The sequence below is a fragment of the Orussus abietinus genome, unplaced genomic scaffold, assembly GCF_000612105.2.
Source record: "Orussus abietinus isolate OABI.00-Male unplaced genomic scaffold, Oabi_2.0 scaffold84, whole genome shotgun sequence".
Taxonomy (NCBI): domain Eukaryota; kingdom Metazoa; phylum Arthropoda; class Insecta; order Hymenoptera; family Orussidae; genus Orussus; species Orussus abietinus.
The window spans coordinates 425146-445531 of NW_019394591.1; the positions used below are offsets into that span (position 1 = coordinate 425146).

Sequence of the window (20386 nt, forward strand, 5' to 3'; positions counted from 1 at the left end):
AATAGCCGGATCGCGAAATAGGGCTACTTAGCTATTTGAACGACGATTTGAACATCTGACAGCATTCTATAAAACGATTGGGTGTTTTACAAACAATCGGATTTAACGATCTGGCTACGACAGAGCCATATCGACTCTTGGTTATAGAAATGTGCATTGACTGTAATGACTCGACACTGGAACAGGAAGAAGTTATACTTTGTTCCCCATTTCAGGTCTTTGAATGTACCCTATGAACAACTGTACGGGTACGTAAACTTAATTGTTGCACCTAACAAGTTTTATCTATGACCACTTATGTAAAACAATGATATACTGTTCAAAATTGAGAAACGATTATTCTTTACGTAATTGCGAAATTAAAACAGAAATTAAGGACAGGGAATTTTAACTATGGAGGTTCGTGTTGCGTATCTACGCAAAGCACAGACCGCAATTTCAATTAGTCAAAATTATTGTCTATTTCACATTGTACATGCGCCATCACTTCTTCCTGGTGAATCACATGAAACCTTACAATTAAGCTACAAGTTTTTCTAATGCCATTGCGGACCAAAATGTAAAGAAAACTGAATACCACTCTTGAGCGAATGCTTCTTTCAGTTTATAAGTTTCCACGAAAGAATAACATATTAAGAACGAATTCGATCATTTAAACTCCCACATTTACATCATATACTCAAAAACTAAGGATCTCTTACGTGCTTCCGGAAAAACTCCAAAGAACTGCATTTGGGCTTTCCATCCTGACATACATTTCGTACACGAGTCAAGTGTACACTGGCGGACATAAATGCACTTGCGGACCCGCATCCGCAAAATCGGCAGACATTCGTATCCGCCAGTGTACTTCCGCCCGTGCATTAATATAAATAAACGGAAGCATCGCTACAGTCATCCACTACCAACCGCCGCCTAACGACCAATCATTCGGAATAGCTGAAAAAGTTTTAACACGAGGTAACGAATAACGAGCGGAACTGCGCGTTGGAAAGAAAAAACAAAGTCAACGACAGTTAAAAGGTGCACCGTCTTCCAATCGCGGGTTAACTTTTCTAAACTCGACCACGTGACCTAGTAATGCAGTCACGTGACGCCGACGGAGCCCTATTATCTGGCGGTGCTTCCGTGTCTAGGTCGCGCGAATGTACCGTAAGAATTTTACACTGACCTGTTTCCGAGTGACGAGAGCCGTGGCGCAGCAGACCGTTAGGGGCGACGGTCCCGAGCTGACAGACGAGCGAGCGAGGAGGCGGCCAATAATGAAAAGCGAATGTCACCGCGAGAGAGTGACCGCGTCCACGTGTCGAGAGAGGGTCCCTGCTCGCCGGGAGCGCAGCGATTCGTCGTCGTAAGAGTGGTGCCGAGAGAAAACGTAGAGAGAGAGGGAGAGAGGGAGAAGAACAAACGCCGAGTGGCGGAGCAGGAAAGGCACGACTCGTGTTGGCGGCGGGTGCGCGACGGTATTGGCGTCCGGAACGAGACTGACACCGAGTGGGGACCGTGCGCCAACCTGGGCTTCCTTCCTTCCTCGGTCTCTACGCGCATGATCGTTTGCATCACGCATCGGACAGGCCACTAGAGGCACGGGGAAAGGGACTTGGCTGGCTCGTGCTTTCACGGTTTTGTGATGCGTCCGAGACGAACGGGGCGTATTTAGAGACAGGGTATGAAACATGCGTTCATTTGGCAATTTTTAAGGAGCTATACCACCTTGAACGTCGAAAAAGTTACACATTTTTCACCATTCTTTTCTGAAACAGCACTGGATATAACGGCACACGCTTTCTTTTCCATGAAAGGCTCAGGGTAGGAAAATACAAGGTTATTCCTTTTAGTAAAAAATACATATTTATTTATTTATGATTACAAACGTAGGGTAGTAAAAAAAATTATTTGCGACTGGCGCAGATTTTTGAAGCCCTCCTGGTAATCTGAAACAAAAAATTCAAAAAGATTCTTAATCCGTAAGGCCGTCGCTATCACCCGTACCTCAATTAATAATTTATATTATAAATTAACAAAATGGCAGCGTTTTTTGCAAGTGTTACAAAAATACGTTTTTTTTGCGCTATAATTGAGGCAAAAGTATGAGTTAAAATTAAAATTTTACCACGATGGGCGATAGCGACGGCCTTACGGATTAAGAATCTTTGAATTTTTTGTTTCGGATCACCTGCGCCAGCAACAAACAACTTTTTTACTACTCTACGTTTGTAATAATAAATAAATAAATAAATAAATATGGATTTTTTACTAACAAGAAAAATTTTCCCGTATTCTCCTACATTGGACCGTTCGTGGAAACATAAGTTTGTGCCATTATGTGCAGCACTTTTTGAGAAAAAAAAATTGTGAAAAATGTGAAATTTTTTCGACGTTCACAGTGGTATAGCCCCTCAAACTTTACTTCGCAGCTAGTTCGCGGATCGGTGCTATCCTTAGGGGGTGGCACCGATCCCCCGGATCTCGCCACATGGAGGCCACTGCGATTGGGATTCGCCTAAGCATAGGCACCTGCTTCCGTCGACTTCCCAGCGCTCTGGGAATCCGGCAGAAACAGGATTCCATAACCCACCCAACGCACCGCTCGCATACCATACTCATCCGTCCACCCTTCGCAGGCCGCATGCATTATAAAGGTTTGTCAACTATCGGCTTAAAGGCTGGGGGAGTCGCGGAGTATATTGCCAATAGACATCGAATTTCAGGTACAATTGGCCAAAGTGGCATACTACTTATAACGCGAGCAATCTAGAAACTTCCACCGTGACCGGCGACTAACCCGGCCCAGTTGTCGGCCCGCGAATACGAGTTTCACCTGACGGGCTTGGCCCGTCTTACGGCAGGCAGAGCCCCTGCAGGCTGCCGCCAAAGCGAAACGGCGCATCGCGAAACCGACCTGAACCGGGTTGCCTCGCATGCCGTAGACTAGCTACAACGTACTCGGCGACGGTACGGTAAAGGCACGGCATCCCGTACCTGCAATAATCTACTTCGGTTAGCAAATGCAAACCCGAAATTACTAGCTGCATGGAAAGGTACCCGTCGACGTCCATTCCGCAATCTGTAGCAAAGTAAACTTATATCACGTGCACGCACAAGGAGTAGTTCCACTTTCTACTACATTAAAACTACTATCTTTCCAACTGTCGTTGGAAATCACCAATCCCCCAGGCCCACCACGTGGAGGTTGCTGCGCGTTGGAGCCCTTCGAAAAGTTAAATTAATTACCACGATACGTTGGGCGAGGGAGGGAGGAAGGGTATGGGATTAAGCAAAGGTAAATAAAAAAAAAAATATATGATGCTAATACCTCGTCAGACGGAGATCGAATGACGCTCCGAGCGCGCGCTCCGCCTTGTATAACGTCTTCCCCCCGAACAATGGCGCATGTCAGTGATGTCATCCCAAAAATGTTCTTTTCACATTTTACAGTCCTTTATCACACTTTTTACGTGACATTCTTATTATTTTTGTCTCCTCGTTGCCAATTAGACCTGTCTAGGCGAGATCTCCTGATATTTTCTTAAAACCTCGTTGGGACTGCTGGAATGGGATTTCCCCAGTTTTACCGCTCCGTTCTATTCGCCTCGACCGAACGCAACTCATTGTCCTAATTCATTACTGCAGGGTAGACGCGGTGTTTCTTCCTTATTTTTTCCAAAACAAAGATCCTTGACTGAGATCCTCTCTCGTGCTCCACAGGTATGTCCCGAGCGGAAAGCCAGATGTTGCCGGGACCAAACTCGGCTAAAAAGAACCGCAGAGTAATGAATAGACCGAACTCGGTGTCAATCCCTGTCATAAATCCCAAGCAAAACACTCGCCTTTACTTTTATTATAATTCTGGAGATATGTTAACCCTGAATCATAAGGTAAGATTGTTACTATCCGCATTATTTCAGGTTACAATTTAAATTAATTATGCCCGATTTTTTCATACTCCCGCGTAACTATCCTCCAAATATCTGCAACTCAAACTACCGGATAACTTTATCGGAAGTTTATCCGTAGGTGAAAAAATCGGGCATAAATAGAGATATACATAAACCGAATAAGAACTGGACACGTAAGATTAAACTGCCAGCTTTTTAGAAAATATATCATCGATTCACCAACTTGTTTATGCGGCAGAGAAGAAACTCTAAATCGTATCTTCTACTTTTGTCCGAAATACCCTGAACAATCTGACAAATTTATTTATTCTGAGACATTCGCAATTATTTACGTAATGTAGTACTACGTTGGCTTTCACCAACAACGAAAGAACCCTTAAAAATATTGTACAATTTCTAGAGGAAAGCAACCTGGAAATCTAAACTCAATGAACCGTGCACCTACAGTTTAAACAGCCCGCGCGAAACATTCTGGTAACGCAGCGCCACCATCCGATGATATAACTTGCATGGACACGGCTAGCTCGTCATGTTATACACCTACATACACATACAAGAAACACCAGCTCCAAGAAAACAAACGAAACCAAGAAGTACTATACAGAATAGTTGAAGAACTGTAGAAGGCACTTGAGTTTGACTTGGTTAAGGTTCAGCAAATATTGCATGCCAAAATAGGCACTGCAAAGCGTCACCATCGTAACTTTGCAAGTAACCTAAAAATTTCAAACGCCTGTGGTCATTTGATATTTGATTAGGTTATATTTTGAAAACGTTACACGCCTGTAATAAGCAGTTGTTTGACATTTAATTTTAAATTATTTTCAACATTTCCGTGGGTTTCGCAGACTCCAAATCAATTTTCCGAGTGTAGTAGTACTCTAACCGATGCCGATACACCGAAAGAGGAAATACAAACTACATATGCAGTCACAAATAATTGAATTTCAAGGCCTTATTACAGTGACTATAAAAGTAGAACAACTACAGTTGTAATTAATGTCAGTGGATGTAACTTGACATCCAAAGGTTATCTGCTAAATATGAAATCATGAACTTTCATTTACTTCAACGTTTCCAAGCTGTTGTCACTTTATATTCTTGTTAAACAAAGTGTCAAATATACTATATGACTAATATTACTCCAAATGTACTCTTTTCTTTCAAACTTCCAACAGAAATACCCAAATTTATCCACAGAATAAATGAACTAATATATATTCCATATCGATATAACCACAATTTAATATACTCATGATCATAAGGTAGATTAAAAAATTAATAGTTTTCTGTAAATTGTTATAAGACTACGAATTCTGTTATACCCTGTATATAATGACACTTTCATAACACCTTGAGTACTGCTTACAGGGGCACGTGAGATGTCACAGAATGAGGTCTGAAACGTAATAGACTGATGCCGATTGAATCATTTGTTTCCGTTACCTAATACTGCTATTGATTTTTTCAGCTTTCAATGCTTTTGATCGTGAAAAAACCAGAATGTATTGTAAAAGTAGCAGCTTCCACTGTGTCTCTATTGATCGCGTTATACTTTTTTATATGGATGACGAAAAAGGCATCTCAAAGTCTTGCAAATGAACATACCTTAGTACTGGACCTAGAACAAACACTACTACATACACCATCGGAAAGATTTTTATCTTTTGGTTTGGACACTTCCTTGCTAAGGAATATGAATGATCTTCCCTTACAAGACAAGCGGTTCATAACTTTGGCACGCTACTTGGGCCCTGCATATGTCAGAATTGGTGGAACATCCGCTGATTGCCTATTATTTGACCAGGTTAAAGAAATATTAATTTATTCTATGTATTCATATTTATCTATAAAATACAAACATGCGCATACTTAACACATTGCGTACGGCACTCTACTCGCTCAACGCGCTTCCAGAGCCCGCGCATTTGTGAACTTGCGGTTACGAGATATCTTGTAACCCGGCCACAATGTTTGGTTTGCTATATACGAGATATCTCGTGACCCGTACGCAATGTGTTAATAACATACCTCACATTTTTAACGAATTCTGTATTAACATTGAATTTTGGGGCAAGTTTTACTTTTAAGGTTCTGATTTATACATCTATTTTTCCTTGCAATACAGTAGGTGGTACTTGATATACATATATGTGTAGATTTTTCTTTATTGTGGTGTATACAGTTGTTTCGTATGAAAATTATTACCTTTGTTGAAGATTCATTTTCTCATTTTACTTGCCCGTTCTAAAAGTAGAACTCGCTTAGTCTTTTTTTTATTTAAGTATTCCATTTGAATATTCAGTTAACGATGACCTTTCGAAAAAGAATTGTGGGTTGAATATAGTTTGCTTTCACCATCCTTAATGAATATAGATTTTAGAATTCCGGAAGTTTTGTTAACACATTTTCATGTACATAAACGTGCAGAAAATTACTTTAACGTTAAAGGCATCGGTTTCCTTTGGCACGAATGTGGTCCAGTGTTATATTCTTTAGTATCTAATATTTTATAATGCGAAAGTATGTGATAAAACTTATGGTTTTTTAGTCCACAGAAGTAAATTGTGATAATGTTATAATACATCATATGTCTTTCTTTTTAAATCTATAAAACCTTCATTGTATTGGATACATCTTTCATGGAATTCAAATGATCTTGTAACTAGTATAATACCATGTAATTGTTATACAATAAAAATGTCAAGGTATATAAATAAATCGTAGCGTTAACTTGTACTTTAGTTAGATCGTAGCAATGCCACTAATATTTAAAAACTAAAAAAGGTGATTACGATTTGCTAGTCCGAGCACTCTAAATATTTTGTGCAAAACGTATTGAAATAATCGGTTTTAAAAGGGTCACCGTATTCTGGTTAATATGATCAAAGAACTATGAATGGTTTTATGTATATCTCATGTAATTAATTTCTGTTTTATAACAGAGTCAAGCAACGGCTTCGTCAAAAGTACCGAGCCCCGTGGACGGCTCGGATATCAGTAATTTCACAATTACCGCTAAGGATTTTATATCTTTGTATACATTTACAAAGGAAGCTGGTTTGAGAATGCTCTTTGATCTGAACGTATTAATAAGAAATCCTTTGGACAACTCTTGGAACATTAGTAATGCAAAGGAAATTATATCGTTTGCTGCGCATCATGGAATGCTCTTGGATTGGCAATTAGGAAACGGTACACATCCTTTGATATTAATGGATTACAATCTAACGTTGGATGTTTATTTGGATCTGCACTTTACGAAGATTACTTCAACGTATTCCTTGTGGAAAATGTTAAGGAATGAGGAAACTTATGGCACCGATTGCGATCGGAAATTAAGAATCTGGAAGGTCTGGGTTTAAATAAATATCGTTTATTTTCAGAGCCAAATTCGTTTCATCATGTCTTTAACATAAGTATAAATGCAGATCAATTGGCCCAAGATTATATTCAGTTAAGGAAACTTCTCGATACAAAAGGATACGCAAATAGTATAGTTGTTGGCCCAGAAGTGAATCACATTGCCGATATTAATGGCAAGGGTCAGGATTATGCCAAAGAATTTCTAATCAAAGCAAACAATAGTATTGCCTATGTTACGTGGCATCAATATTACCTCAATGGACGGGTGGCTCGAGTCGACGACTTCATAAATCCCGAAACATTTAACATTTTGCCAGTACAAATTAATGCGATGAAGTTTATGCTCAATGAAGTGGAGAAAGATATCGATATGTGGCTTTGTAAGTTGAATTCACAATAAGTACGACTTTAGTTGCATGTATTTTAATTACGGCCCAGTTACTCATGTTATGCATAGAAGAGCTTTAGCTCTTTTTGCATTTAACAACTATATTTTTATTAACATTAAACCTACCCCGGTCGTTTTCAAATTGTATTGGCAATTGAGACATAAATTGTCAGTAGGTTTAGTGTTTATATTATTACTAGTCCTCAATTTATATGGTTTTGTGAATATCTTATCGATCTGTAATTAACTTTTTTTTTTAATTTTACATAACAATTTTTCTATAAAAATCGAAATAAATGGTACAATGTACTCTATAATCGCGTGCGGGTCTATGAATACTACCTTAAGATTTGAATGCGTCGAATAAGGAAGATTACGTTGATATTCCTGTCCGATTTTATTATTTTATACTTATTTTTATGATGTTATACTATAATGAAATCTAAGAGATGTCCGTTTTTCATCTGTTATGAAACGAGTTTCATGAGTGAAATTACCCTCCAAATCTGATCGATTGAGCAGGTTTCGCATAATGTTTCCAGTAGGATGAAGCATTTCAGCGAACACTTACTTGTGGGAAGTCCAATTCCTCAGTTTCGAAACAAGTACTTAACATTTTTTTCATTTCGTCACAAAAATATGCCGATGTATCGTGATGATGAGATATTAAGGTGAAATTTAATCTACCTCAAATCAATCAATTCTAATAAGATACTTTCTTTAAAGGATCAGTATCATTGAACCGATAGAAATTTTAGCATATAACTCGTGACCATCCAAGAAAAGTCCAGACACCCTAAAAATTTGGATTTAAAAAAATGTCTTTTAGCCTAGATCAGAATCAAAACCGGCACAACACACACATATAGTATACATATACTTTATGTTAATACGGCTAATGTACGTATATGTCATTAATATACGAAGAATATATGTGTATATGTTTTATCAAAGCATGTACGTATATCAGGGAGTTAATTTAGACGTATCGATTAGATAGACTTTTGACTACCGAGCCAGCCACTCAGAAATTAGAAAAAGTTAGCGTGACACGTCACAAAATAAACATTTGAATAAAATTGGAGGGGGACACCAAAGTAACCTTCCTTGTAAGTCCAGAAGTTACTGCATATCCCGTGCAAAGTTTAATAAATGTTGCAGTCCCTTGTATTTTCCATTAATAGGCTAATAGGCTAACTGGAATTGATAAAAAAAAGTGAATAATTTCTTTCATTCTTTATAGCGGAAACCAGTACGGCATTTGGCGGTGGTGCTCCAGAACTGTCAGATAGATTCGTAGGTGGCTTCTTATGGCTGGATAAACTTGGATACAGTGCCCTCTCTGGGCTAAATGTCGTTATAAGGCAATCATATTTCGGTGGAAATTATGCCATGGTTGGGCCAGATGTAGCACCAAATCCGGATTGGTGGGTTAGCGTGATATTCAAACAATTTGTATCGGAAAAAGTTTTGGAGTTATCATCGAATAAGTTCGAGTATCTGCGGTTGTACGCACATTGCACTCCCCAAAGTGCTTCGCTCGATAATGTTCCAGCAATTACAATTTACGGAGTTAATATTAATAGCAAGTCTATGAGGATAAATATCGAAGGGATTATTCCAGCACCAAACAAAAAGATCATTGTGTCGTTGTATGCTCTTACTTCTGACCACTTGCAATCAAGGTATGCAATTTATTGGCAGAATCATTAACTACAGCATAATTATCATCCAAATTTAGTGCATGTTACGTATAAAATTTCAGCAAATACGTGAAATCTTATGAAATAATAAATATTTCGTGAAATCTATTTCACGCGTATGTTATAGATTTTTTTATAGATTGAACGTTGTGCTATTTGTTACAGTCATGTTTCGTATTCTCTGCATTTATATGTTGCCAATGATTTGGTACTCGCTTCGTTTTCTTCCTATTATTTGTTAGTATATTATAAATTCTTTAAAAAGTTCATATTTATTTTCCAGGAATATCAATTTGAATGGAGAAGTATTGAATCTACGATCGAATGGACATTTACCACCGTTTAAACCGGTGACTTTGAATACATTGGAGTCAATTGAATTACCATCTTATTCCATGATTTTCCTTGTTATACACCATGTGAATATTCCGGTATGCTCGATGTCTTAAGGTAAAGTGAAATCCACCGAGAAATTTAATCGACGTTGGTAAAAAAGATTCTTCTAAATAACCACATTACCGACGTTCGTATTTATATGAACAGCTGTGTCGAATTATATTGGATATTTTACCAAATGGCATACTCCATATATCGTTTTCGTACAATAATTATAAAAAAATCGAAGTAAAACTCCTGAAATTCTCTGGAATCGTGGACTCGAAGTGAAAACGGGTCGCGGATGCCAAGGATTAAATATCGTTCAATTGTTGCCATCCAATGGCACCAGAAGGAAGAGGAAGCGGAAACAGAATGCAGCCAAAATCATCTTCGAGGACTTCCACCTTTGCTGGACTTGATGGTAAAAAATGTTTACTATCACAGAGATGAAGAGGATCCCTAAGTTGAGCCGCCACTGGGGGTATCAGATAGCAAGTGCGTGAACCGCCCGCATTCTCCACCGAGGGCAGCACAGAATGCGCTCGCACGGCCCATCCCATGAGTAATATCCCAACTTTTCTCTCTATGTTCAGTGACGGGAACAGACGAAAATGTATTTTATGAAATGAAACATATTTCAGATTAACGGATAAGTTGTATTTTATAAAATCAACTCAAGTTTAGAACCAAATAAGGATGTAGTATTCTGAAACATATAATCATGTGTCATTTTTTGTATATTTTGAACGTGTTCATTTTCCTTATTACACCAGTTGTCCGGAGTATGTACTTTATATTGATATTGTTGATCTGATAATAAAAAAGAAATTGGAGAAAATACTTGTAATAGCTGATTCTTTCGTATTGTCATGGAATTACTAATTATAAAGAATCGCTTTGCACAGTACATGTTTAAGGTTAAGACATTCATTCTTTTTTAATTTCGGTGTGTTAATTAAAGATCTATGATAAGAACAAAAATGCTTATAAACATTTCAGACTAAAAAACTAAATTTGAAAATTGGAATTCATTATATCATTAGCTTTTTATGAGGAGGACAAATGGAGTTATAAATATAAGTTTATATAGCCATATTTTAATGCCAACTATTACTTGAAACAGTATTTCAAAAATTTAACTTGAAAAACATTAAACTGGATTCATTTATTAAAAATGGAATGAAGAAAAGTTACATCTTCATTTTTGGATGTTTCATCCTTTAAAAATTTGTGCTATAATTAAAAAGGATTTAAAAAAATTACAGGTGATTCCCAAATTCAGTCTTTCGATCCAACTTTCATAAGAGATCTTCGTATCCCAACTCAAAATATTCATGTTTTTAAGTTGCTAAATGTAATGAATCAAGATGACAACGATTCGCAAGTTACTGGGTATAAAACTAGAACTCGTCGACAGCTTTATATCACAGATCGCCATCGGTGGTCCGAAAATGATGCAATGGATACTGTAATAAATTACACTAATCTTGAAAAAAAAACGGTACAGTTAACATCTAGATATCGGCCAGAAAGAAGAAAGTGTGAAATAAGTATGTATCTTCATATGTTTATAATAAAATGATAAATTGGCATTTGTTTTAACATATGTACATTACTAGCAGTAATTGAAATTATGATTAATTATGCACTGTTCAAAGATTAAAGCGATCGTGTAATCGTGCATGAGTTTTGAATATATATATAGGGTGTTTTTGACCATCCATCTATCCCTATTAAAATAGGGGGGAATGGTTTATTTGGAAAACGTAACAACTTTTTACAAGTTACTCGCATATCTTATATCAAATGTTGGTAATTTCAACTTCTGATACTAAATGGCATGTCCATCCCGGAAGTGGAGTTTTTCAAATGGTATACTGATGGAGACAAATGCTTTTCCATTATGTAATAGCGGCGCTATATTTGCAGAGAAGGCATTCACGCATGTCTCTGTACATAGTATTTTTCATTGAAATTTCAGATTCTGTGTAAAAAAAAAATAATAACGTTTTGTTTCAAATATTTTTTTTTAATATATTCTAATATTTATAACTTTGTATATTTAATTCTAATCAGAAACTTGTTACGTGATCGTGGTGGTTTGTATGTATTTCAGAGTGCGATGAGTATAACGAAGCAGTGGGAAAAAATGTGTGGATATTGCAACTCACAGGGTCACGGCCTGTTCCCATTCCTAGAAAGTGTCAAGAGTTGATTAACCCTCTCGTTATGGGTGGTGAAATAGCACAAGCTGGGGAATTTCCACATATGGTTGCTGTAGGGTGGTTTCTACAAAATGGAACCATTGATTACTTGTGCGGTGGAAGCTTAATATCAGAATACTGGGTATTAACGGCAGCTCATTGCACTCATGCACTTTTGTAAGTTACGAAACTCGACAATAAAAAATATGCCGGGTGGGGCAATTAAGTTGAGATAGCGATATATCTGGTGAACAAAGCACTTCAGAGAAAAAGTGTCAAATAAAAGTTTCTTTATTTGGAGGGGGAAGTATAACGATAATACACATTATTTATTTGAAGGTTATTTTCAACGTCATTTCAGGGCCAACATAGGTGTTTTAGATGGAAGCTCAATTTTTTATTGCAACATTGTCCCGTACGACAAAAAAAGAAGGATCTTTCATTGCAAATATTTTGATGTGTGGCTTTGCGTCGCAAGATAAATAAACATTACGTCAAAACTGTTCCATTCCGCGTTTAGTTGTTCAGTAGGTCGCCATTTTTAATGTTTGTTAATTGAAGCCGGTGATTTTTTTTTTCTTGTGTAACCGTGATGACTTGGCTCAGATAACATAAAGACTGACTGATGTAAATTAGTAAAACGCAGTTAGAGAACAAGGCAACCCAGAATGGAACCTTTTTTGATGTTATTTTTATTCTCTTGCGAAATTGAAGCCGTATAAAAAATGTGTGGAATGAAAATGATTTATTTTTTCATACAATACAATGCTACCATAAAAAATATGACTTTCATTTGAAAAGCTAAAATTGACCCTGAAATAACCTTCAAATAAATCATGTACGTCGGCGCTCAAATTTTTTTGTTTAGAATTTATGACAGGGATTAATACAGTTAATTCTTAATCCATTACTCTGCGCCCTTTTTACCTGGCCTTATGGTCCCGGCAGCATCTGCCTTTTTGCTTAGGACACACCTGCGGAATACGGAAGAGGACCTTAGCCAAGATTCTTTATTTTAGAAAAAGGTAAGGAACAGGCACTGCGTCTGGTCTGGTCTGGTCTGGACTGATGGATCGGGACAGCGAGCTGCGTTCAATCGAGGCGAACACAATGGAAGCGCAAATCTGGGAAAATCGAGCGGCTTCAACGAGGTTTCAAGAGAACACCTCGACATGTATATCGCCACTATACTCGCCCACGAAATCGAAAAACTTTTGTTTGACGTTTCTTCTCTAAAGTGTTTTATTCACCAGATATATCGATACGTTACGTTAAATACCTCACTCGGTATAAATCTAACATAAGCAATACATCAAATCTTCTGGCATTTCAGTGGCAGTCCAAACGTGGTTCGAGTCGGGACGAATCGTTTAAACGATAACTCCGGTCAGATTTTTCAAATTGAGTCCGTCAAAAGACATCCCGTTTACTTACCACCTGCTAAGTATGCCGACATTGCATTGTTGAAATTAACGAAAGCTGTTGTTTTTGGAAAGTACATTAAGCCCGCTTGCCTTCATACTGAATTTGATAACGTTCCTACAAACGTTTGGGTGACAGGGTGGGGCGTAACTCGATTAGGTAATGTTTTCACCGTAAAATTTATTTTGAAATGTAATAATGAGTTTTATCTGTCCGATGATTCGGTAACGTCATTGCTCGCGAATTCTTTATTACTTTTTTTAATTACATCGATGAAAAAAATTAAAGCATATTTTTGATGGAGAATGTAATCACGATGGCGGTGCCATGTAACAGTCGCCACTAGCGGCTCATTAGGACTCGCGATGGTCATACCATGTGGCAGTTAACGTAGAAAGACGTAAGGAAGCGCAGGAAGAGGTAGACAGACGTTTAAAATCGACTAAAACCGTCCAATAACTGCTTAAAACCATCTAAAGTCGCCCAAAAACGCCTCAAGACGCCTCAAAATGCCGAAAACGCGTATCTTCTCTGAAAAAAAAATTGCAGCCACTCGCTCGAGAGCTCAGTTTGAAGAGAACAACCTTCCCCGTCGAGAGCTCCTGTGATCGCAGTTGCGAAAAAAAAATTCACCGGGGGCTGTACACCCCGAAAGCCTACTGAAAAAGTCATAGATCCCTCGCAAAAGCTTCAAACCCTGTATCTCTCCTCTGTAAAGAATCGCAGGGACTCGCTCGAGAGATCGATTTGTAGAGAACAACCCCGGTATCTATATGCCCCAGGTCGGTGACGACGCCCGACAGGTTGGCGTGGCCGTAGGTAATCTTTCCCCGCTTTGTGGAGTTTTGCAGGGTGCCAATCACTGGATGCCTCTTTTGCATCGGTTTGGCGAGGACTTGGTCTGCCCGTGGGCCCTTTCCACGTGGTGGTTGACGATATCGTCGGTAGGGTCTTCGGCGAGACGGGTCGAGACGGGGCGCAATCCTAAAGCTCGGCGATTTTTTACTTATGTCCAGGTGACTCGCTGTCCCTTGGCTTACTTTAACTGAATCTAACCACAATTAATTGGAACTAAACGACTTATGATCCGATCCGAATGTGCTTTCCGCCATAATCGGCATTATACATCGTTATTTCATTGTCATGTATGATGTACCTGTGACGTAACGTGCTTGGTGGGTTATGTTTCATTTTCATATACTTTGAGATGTCAAATTTTACTTCCGATCTTGTAACTAATTGTAAGGCGGCAAATTGCACGAACTGAATATCTCAAAAACTATTGATTCCCTAGAATCTTATATTACCAATACAGTTTCACATTGATAGGAAAAAGCATGGACGTATAATGTATGGACTGCTCACTGCCTGTGCTTAAATATTGCTTCGACTGGATCTAACGGAACGGTGAGAGAACGAGAACTGTTGCGATTGGGTCTACGCTTGTACGTGCAACAGAAGTGCGGAGCGAAGTAATTTGCGTATGTGTATACCTAAAAAAACACCTAATCGTTTGAAAAATTCTTGATTTTCTCAGCCAATCGGACGGTTATTTCTCTTTAATGGAAAAATAGAATGGAAAAATTGTATTTCCGTTCATCCCACTCCTGAAGTCTCGATCCTTGGCGTTTAGAACTCCGTAGCGTCTTGTTCGAGCTCGAGCGCGCAGATGGCGTTTTTCTCGGTACTCGACGTTGCGAGTATCTCGCTCAAAAATATATTTAGCTGAAAACTCTACCGAGTTTCTTGGTGTCAAACAACTGCCAAGAACTTATCGTGCATTCTACCAGCGCGGACAAGTGTATATCCGAACTTAACGGTTCTCGTTCTCTCCCCGTTCTGTCAGCGATGCACAATGCGCGGTCCATACGCTATACGTGCATGGGAAAAAATTGAGCACTTTTGTATGTTGTTCAACGAGTCGAGTACATAAGCATTTGTGATACAGGGGAGGACCGCAGTGATATTTTGTTGAAAGCACGCCTGGATATAGTAGATAATATTCGATGCACGAAACTTCTGCGAGGTTTAACATCGGTACCCCGAGGCGTATCGCCAACAATGATATGTGCCGGAGATCCAAACAGAGGAGGGAAGAAAGATGCTTGTCAAGGAGATTCAGGAGGGCCTCTTCAAGCCACCCACCCGTCCACGTGTCTTTACCAAATTGTCGGTGTTACGAGTTTTGGAAGACTGTGTTCGTTGGCTGATTCTCCTGGAGTATATACGCGTGTTTCTCACTACCTCGACTGGATAGAAGATACCGTTTGGGGACCAAATTAATCAGTTTCTTCCAAAACAAAATTATAGACTTTCCTTAAAGGCTTCAAGTTATTACATAGCGATTAAGCATAATATGAATATTGCATTCGTTATTGTTAAGATATTGTTTCGGTGTGCAAATTATTTAGGAGCGATTTGGAACAATATCCCAGGTAGCAGAGTACGGGATATTCGCGTGATTTTTAAGTAAGATATTACGTCGAAATCATCAAGTGCGAAACGTAATTATGCTGTGAAAATGACGATAACATGTCACAGCTAAATGACGTGATTTTTATGCAATTCTAGAGACGTGTCCATTGACGTATATTTTGTCCACTAAGCTATAAGCCATTCGTGTAGGACGCGATAATCCAAATCCTTACCAGGAAACTCGGTTGAGACCACAGAAATGGAATAATAATACAGAGTCAGATGGGAAAGTTTGGAAAATATTTTCACCAACGTTCGCAAGAGAATGCTGACTTGTCCCGGGGTTTTAGAGCAAAAATTTACTCGCAGCTAAACGTCACAGATGGCAACGTTGGTCGGTAACAGTCGTTAGACTAATGAATTCACGGGAATTTGACAGTTTTACATCGATCTTTTCATCATTACTTTACTGAAATGACATACGGAACGCTTCATTCGGTTCGTGTAATTTTGCACGTAGACTGTAAAAGCCTTCAGCATGAGTATAAATGTCGGTAACGGAACGCGCCAGCTTATGTTACCAATTGAGTATTCAAAATGGCATTACCACCAAATTGCCACCAAAAAGAGTATGGATGAATTTTATTTTATCGACGTCGATTAAATTTCTCAGCGCCTTTCGTATCATCTCAAGTTACAGATTTATCAAGAAGAAGTATTTTAAGCTTCCGCGGTCAGAGTTATTCTTTAAAGTCGTGGTAGCTTCCGGGAATGACCTGCGCCCGTTGTCGCCAGCAGACCGACGTCGGTCCGCCACATTCGACGTGGCGGCTTTTGGGTCACTCCCAGAAACCACCACAGACTCGTCAAGAAGGTCGATTATCACTAGGTATTCATACATATACATTTCATCCTGGAATTGTAGTGTTATTTACAAAAATAAAATATTTAATTTCCGTTATATCATTTACTTCTTTCTTTATTCTTTGGATAAAACACCTCGGATATTTGACACTTAAATAACAATGATTCGTGCACCTGTTTTCTTATTTTAAACAAACTACTCGCTTTCTCTGCAATCATCATGACGGCTGCATTAATATTACCACTTGGTAGTTTTGGGAAAACCGATGCATCGACCACAAATAAATTTCTTGTACCAAGTACTCTGAAAGAAAATTATTTACATTAATATTACTTTGCCATTAACTCAGCTTCCTGTATGCAATAGACAATACACAATTAAGATTTATTAGGCAATTTTCCCATACTTAAACGATTTGTCAACAACAGTGTTTATTCGACAAGTTCCTGCTGGGTGATAGGAGGACAAAGTTAAATGTCGTATATAACAATTCCAGTATGCCATGCTATCAAAAGTCTTATCCTCGCAACCTGGAAAGTGTTTTTTATATAATGACGCTCCAAGGGCTTGCATTGCATTGGTATTAATTAATTGCTTAATAAATTGTATTCCTGAAACATTTAAAGAAAGTAAAGCGATGATGATTTAGTTGATTCCGAAAATGTTTTACTAACCATTTATAAGCGTGTAAACGTCATCATTATTCGATAAATATTTTGGATTGATTATAGGCTGGTCAAATGGATTATTACTGCGCAATTTGATTTCTCCTTTACTTTTAGGATGTAATAAAACTGGTAAAATTGTGACTGCAGTCTTGTGCGAAAGTGGTGCAAAGTATTCTTCATAAACCTGTAAAATATGTAATTACATGTAAGCTCTTAATGAATGAGAAACAACCCTTTTATTAATTCATTCAGTGTGTTATAACAATAAGCTAATTTATATCAAATCCTTATTAAATAAGATTGTTAATAAATGTATATAATATCCAATAAGAAAAGAAATGAGTAGGAGCAAAACTTACTCTGTCAGTTATTCCCATAATTCTCTTTAGGAAAATTCCATTATCTTGAGAAATGCCAAGAGGCATTACCATAAATTGGAGATCAGGAGCTGTTGATTTATTCTTCTGGCTATATAATGTTCCTAGGACTTCTACACCTGCGGATGTCCAGGGTCCTGTACGATTACAGAATAGCACTATCAAAATTTAGTGAAAACAAAATACCAAAGAAGAATGTTGATAATTATACAAAGAAATATATACCTTGACGGAAAAGGTAGTAATGAATAGCTGACATTGGATTAAGTAAATTGGGTAAGCTTAAAGAAAGTGTTGTATTAAGTGTGACCAAGTCGAGGCCGGTAACTATATGGTCCATCAAATTTTGTCCCACGGGTAAATCATTAATAACCTTTATCTAAAAACAAAAGGTAATTATAAAATATAATCGTGGGAGGGTGAGGACATACTCAGTAAACGGTTCAACTCTTTTTTTCACTTGTACCACATCATTGTTCTCAGATGACATACATTCAAACTCTCCAAATGCTCTTTTGGTCCAATTCCAGAAAGCATTAATAGTTTTGGGCTACCAATTGCGCCAGCGCTGAGAATGACCCCTTGATCTGCATAGGCTTGCATTCTTTTACCAAATTTGGTGTATTCAATTCCTACAGCCTTCTTTGATTTAAATATTACCTTAACATGCCATAAAGAATATAGACATACATTAACTTGAATGTATTTGTGCATTAATTTATTTATATTAAATGTATACCTTATTTACATGTGAATGACTAAATATAGTTAATCCAGGTCTGTTTGTATTCCTTAATATTTTATCTGTACCCTGTCTTTCGCCATTTTTTATAGTGACTTGAGCTTTCATGAAACCTGAATAAGAAATAACCTTTAGTGTTTACATTAAAAAAATGAAGTATAATCTTATAAAGCACCTTACTCACCAGTGGCAACATTTTTATTTATATTGCAGATATATTTGTTTAATTCTGTAATGCCTTTTAAAACTGCATCAGATAATTCAGTATACCATTGAATATCATTAACATCTTGCAAATTCATTTTTTCAGCAGTGAAATCTACGAAAATTGTTTTTATTTCATCGTGTTTCAAGATGAATATTAAAGATTATTAAGGAAGTTCATAAAAAAAAAAACGCATTTAATTCATTGAATAATTAAGATCGATTAGTTTACACCGGTGCAAATGTATTTTGACGGACTTTGTTTTGGGTTAACATAAATAGCAAAATTACTTATTTGACATTAAGGTTTTCTTAAGGTGACATGAAAGTGGTATCAAAAAGGTCTCCTGAAGTTTTTCTCCAAAGGGGGGCCTACCAAATTGTTTCAAACATAATGTGAATATGGAGGATAATAAGGAAGGTCTTGATACCAACAAAATTTCAATTTTTTACAACACTTGTTTATAGGCATTTAAAAAATTTGTTATAAGAAATGTAGTTTCATGGGGGTCAGGACCTGTCCCCTCCGAAGACACTTTCACGTTTCCTTAATATCAATAGTAATTACATTTTACTTTTATTTACCCTTATAATCAGGAAACCAATCTTCATAATCAAGAGGATGTCCTTCAACATAAAGCATATAATTTAATTTGCTGGAGCCTCCAATGACCTTTCCCATTGACCATAAACTTTGCTAAAAATACAACAACGATAAATGTTATGAAATAACAGGAAGATTATTACAGAAATCTTACATTGTTAATTAGGCCTTTACATGCATGCTTTTGTGGTACGGTAGCATGTTGCCAATCGTAAACACTTCTTTGAAGAAATGGTGCAAGAACCGGTATGTCAGTAAAATAAGGAGACGTTCCACCCGCTTCTAATAGTAAAATTCTAAAACCCATCTCATTCAATCTGGTGGCAAGTACGGCACCGGCGCTGCCTGCTCCAACTACAAGAAAAGTTCTTATATTATTATCCATTAAGTGTTCTTGCTTTCGTTGCATGTACTAATACCAGTATCTAAATTTTTAATATAATTGACAATTATCATTGTAAAAAAGAAATTCAGATAGATAATAAAAATACTCTACGTGAAAAATAAACTTCAGATCTTGAAAGTATCTGGACTATTGTTACAATATTATACTTACCAACGATGTAATCATACTTGGGTAAATTTTCATGACTACTGTAAAACCAGTCTGTGTTTTCCGAAAAAAAGTACGCAAAATTTAAATAATGACTAAAAAGATATACGGCTAAGCCGTAAATCGTAAAGTACGCAGATTTTTCGAAACCACAAAGTAACAACGAATACCTAGACTCCATGTTTTCCAGGACAGAATGAGTGCATTTATGCCACTGAAATATATAGTAAACTGGTACATACGCTCGCTACGCTTAAGAACACACGGCGAGCTTGTTCCAGAGGGAGATAGATTTGGAAGTCCTGCATCCTTATTGCGCTTCGATTCGGTTAGCATTTATCCGAGAAAGATGAAACGATTCTACTCCCAGATTAACCAATCCGTGTGCACCGTTTGTACCGTCCAAAAGGAAAATTTAGTATCATTAACCAGAGATGAGTTGGGAGATTGCTCACGGGCAGGGTCGCGCGATGGCACCGTGTGCTGCCCTCTGATTTCGTACGTTAGCTTTCACCGTTTTTTGCCCCCAAGGGCGGCGCAACGAATTTCTGGTAGGGGCTCGCGGTAAGCTCTTAATGAATGAGAAACAACCCTTTTA

General features: G+C 37.7%; 4 protein-coding genes across 15 annotated transcripts in view; 2 read left to right on the forward strand and 2 right to left on the reverse strand.

The window, feature by feature from the left end:
* LOC105704084 (ATP-binding cassette sub-family G member 1) overlaps nucleotides 1–1465 on the reverse strand; it is a 28071-nt gene extending 26606 nt beyond the window's left edge. The window contains exon 1 of the mRNA XM_012432977.2: nucleotides 1172–1465. The gene's annotated coding sequence lies outside the window, so the exon portion shown is untranslated. The remainder of the gene's footprint in view (nucleotides 1–1171) is intronic.
* A 138-nt stretch (nucleotides 1466–1603) lies between these two features.
* Nucleotides 1604–9861, forward strand: LOC105704085 (heparanase). Of its 5 annotated transcripts, XM_023432795.1 has the most exons (9): nucleotides 2532–2642; nucleotides 2712–3041; nucleotides 3178–3283; nucleotides 3709–3878; nucleotides 5371–5706; nucleotides 6845–7094; nucleotides 7286–7645; nucleotides 8897–9338; nucleotides 9640–9861. In XM_023432795.1, exons 3-9 carry the CDS (start codon nucleotides 3268–3270, stop codon nucleotides 9803–9805), a joined length of 1740 nt encoding a protein of 579 aa, XP_023288563.1. In that variant the 5' UTR covers nucleotides 2532–2642; nucleotides 2712–3041; nucleotides 3178–3267; the 3' UTR covers nucleotides 9806–9861. The 5 variants fall into 5 exon arrangements, with proteins under 5 accessions (XP_012288403.1, XP_012288405.1, XP_023288563.1 ...); XM_012432980.1 differs by lacking the exons at nucleotides 2712–3041; nucleotides 3178–3283 and adding an exon at nucleotides 1604–1667 and having other exon boundaries at nucleotides 2418–2642; XM_012432982.1 differs by lacking the exons at nucleotides 2532–2642; nucleotides 2712–3041; nucleotides 3178–3283 and adding an exon at nucleotides 1611–1667.
* Nucleotides 9862–9919: 58 nt separating this feature from the next.
* Nucleotides 9920–16360, forward strand: LOC105704194 (venom protease). Of its 4 annotated transcripts, none has more exons than XM_012433228.2 (5): nucleotides 9920–10651; nucleotides 11000–11284; nucleotides 11851–12115; nucleotides 13272–13519; nucleotides 15309–16360. In XM_012433228.2, the coding sequence occupies exons 2-5, from the start codon at nucleotides 11092–11094 to the stop codon at nucleotides 15641–15643; spliced, it is 1041 nt and encodes a 346-aa protein (XP_012288651.1). In that variant the 5' UTR covers nucleotides 9920–10651; nucleotides 11000–11091; the 3' UTR covers nucleotides 15644–16360. The 4 variants fall into 4 exon arrangements, with proteins under 4 accessions (XP_012288651.1, XP_012288649.1, XP_012288652.1 ...); XM_012433226.2 differs by having other exon boundaries at nucleotides 9920–10516; XM_012433227.1 differs by lacking the exon at nucleotides 9920–10651 and adding an exon at nucleotides 10923–10999 and having other exon boundaries at nucleotides 11080–11284.
* Nucleotides 16361–16417: 57 nt separating this feature from the next.
* On the reverse strand, nucleotides 16418–20177 carry LOC105704193 (glucose dehydrogenase [FAD, quinone]). 5 transcript variants are annotated; one of them, XM_012433223.2, is made up of 12 exons: nucleotides 19959–20177; nucleotides 19792–19842; nucleotides 19390–19589; nucleotides 19217–19328; nucleotides 18612–18746; nucleotides 18425–18540; nucleotides 18178–18345; nucleotides 17911–18064; nucleotides 17668–17822; nucleotides 17315–17492; nucleotides 17047–17170; nucleotides 16418–16943 (listed from the first exon to the last, which is right to left on the reverse strand). In XM_012433223.2, exons 1-12 carry the CDS (start codon nucleotides 20122–20124, stop codon nucleotides 16739–16741), a joined length of 1764 nt encoding a protein of 587 aa, XP_012288646.1. In that variant the 5' UTR covers nucleotides 20125–20177; the 3' UTR covers nucleotides 16418–16738. The 5 variants fall into 5 exon arrangements, with proteins under 5 accessions (XP_012288646.1, XP_012288643.1, XP_012288647.1 ...); XM_012433220.2 differs by having other exon boundaries at nucleotides 17047–17251; XM_012433224.2 differs by lacking the exon at nucleotides 19792–19842 and having other exon boundaries at nucleotides 17047–17251; nucleotides 20031–20177.
* Nucleotides 20178–20386: the final 209 nt, after the last annotated feature.

Bases quoted from the DNA above. Each gene is read 5' to 3' on its own strand.
- LOC105704085 (XM_012432980.1), top strand. From the start codon at position 2,477: ATGGAGGCCACTGCGATTGGGATTCGCCTAAGCATAGGCACCTGCTTC. The intron at 2,643-3,708 runs GTTTGTCAACTA...CGTGCTCCACAG, and splicing joins AGGCCGCATGCATTATAAAG to GTATGTCCCGAGCGGAAAGC. The intron at 5,707-6,844 runs GTTAAAGAAATA...GTTTTATAACAG, and splicing joins ATTGCCTATTATTTGACCAG to AGTCAAGCAACGGCTTCGTC.
- LOC105704193 (XM_012433220.2), bottom strand. From the start codon at position 20,124: ATGCTAACCGAATCGAAGCGCAATAAGGATGCAGGACTTCCAAATCTA. The intron at 18,541-18,611 runs GTGAGTAAGGTG...TTTCTTATTCAG, and splicing joins AAATAAAAATGTTGCCACTG to GTTTCATGAAAGCTCAAGTC. The intron at 18,346-18,424 runs GTATACATTTAA...TGGCATGTTAAG, and splicing joins GTCATTCACATGTAAATAAG to GTAATATTTAAATCAAAGAA.
- LOC105704194 (XM_012433226.2), top strand. From the start codon at position 10,456: ATGTGTCATTTTTTGTATATTTTGAACGTGTTCATTTTCCTTATTACA. The intron at 12,116-13,271 runs GTAAGTTACGAA...CTGGCATTTCAG, and splicing joins CATTGCACTCATGCACTTTT to TGGCAGTCCAAACGTGGTTC. The intron at 13,520-15,308 runs GTAATGTTTTCA...TTTGTGATACAG, and splicing joins GTGGGGCGTAACTCGATTAG to GGGAGGACCGCAGTGATATT.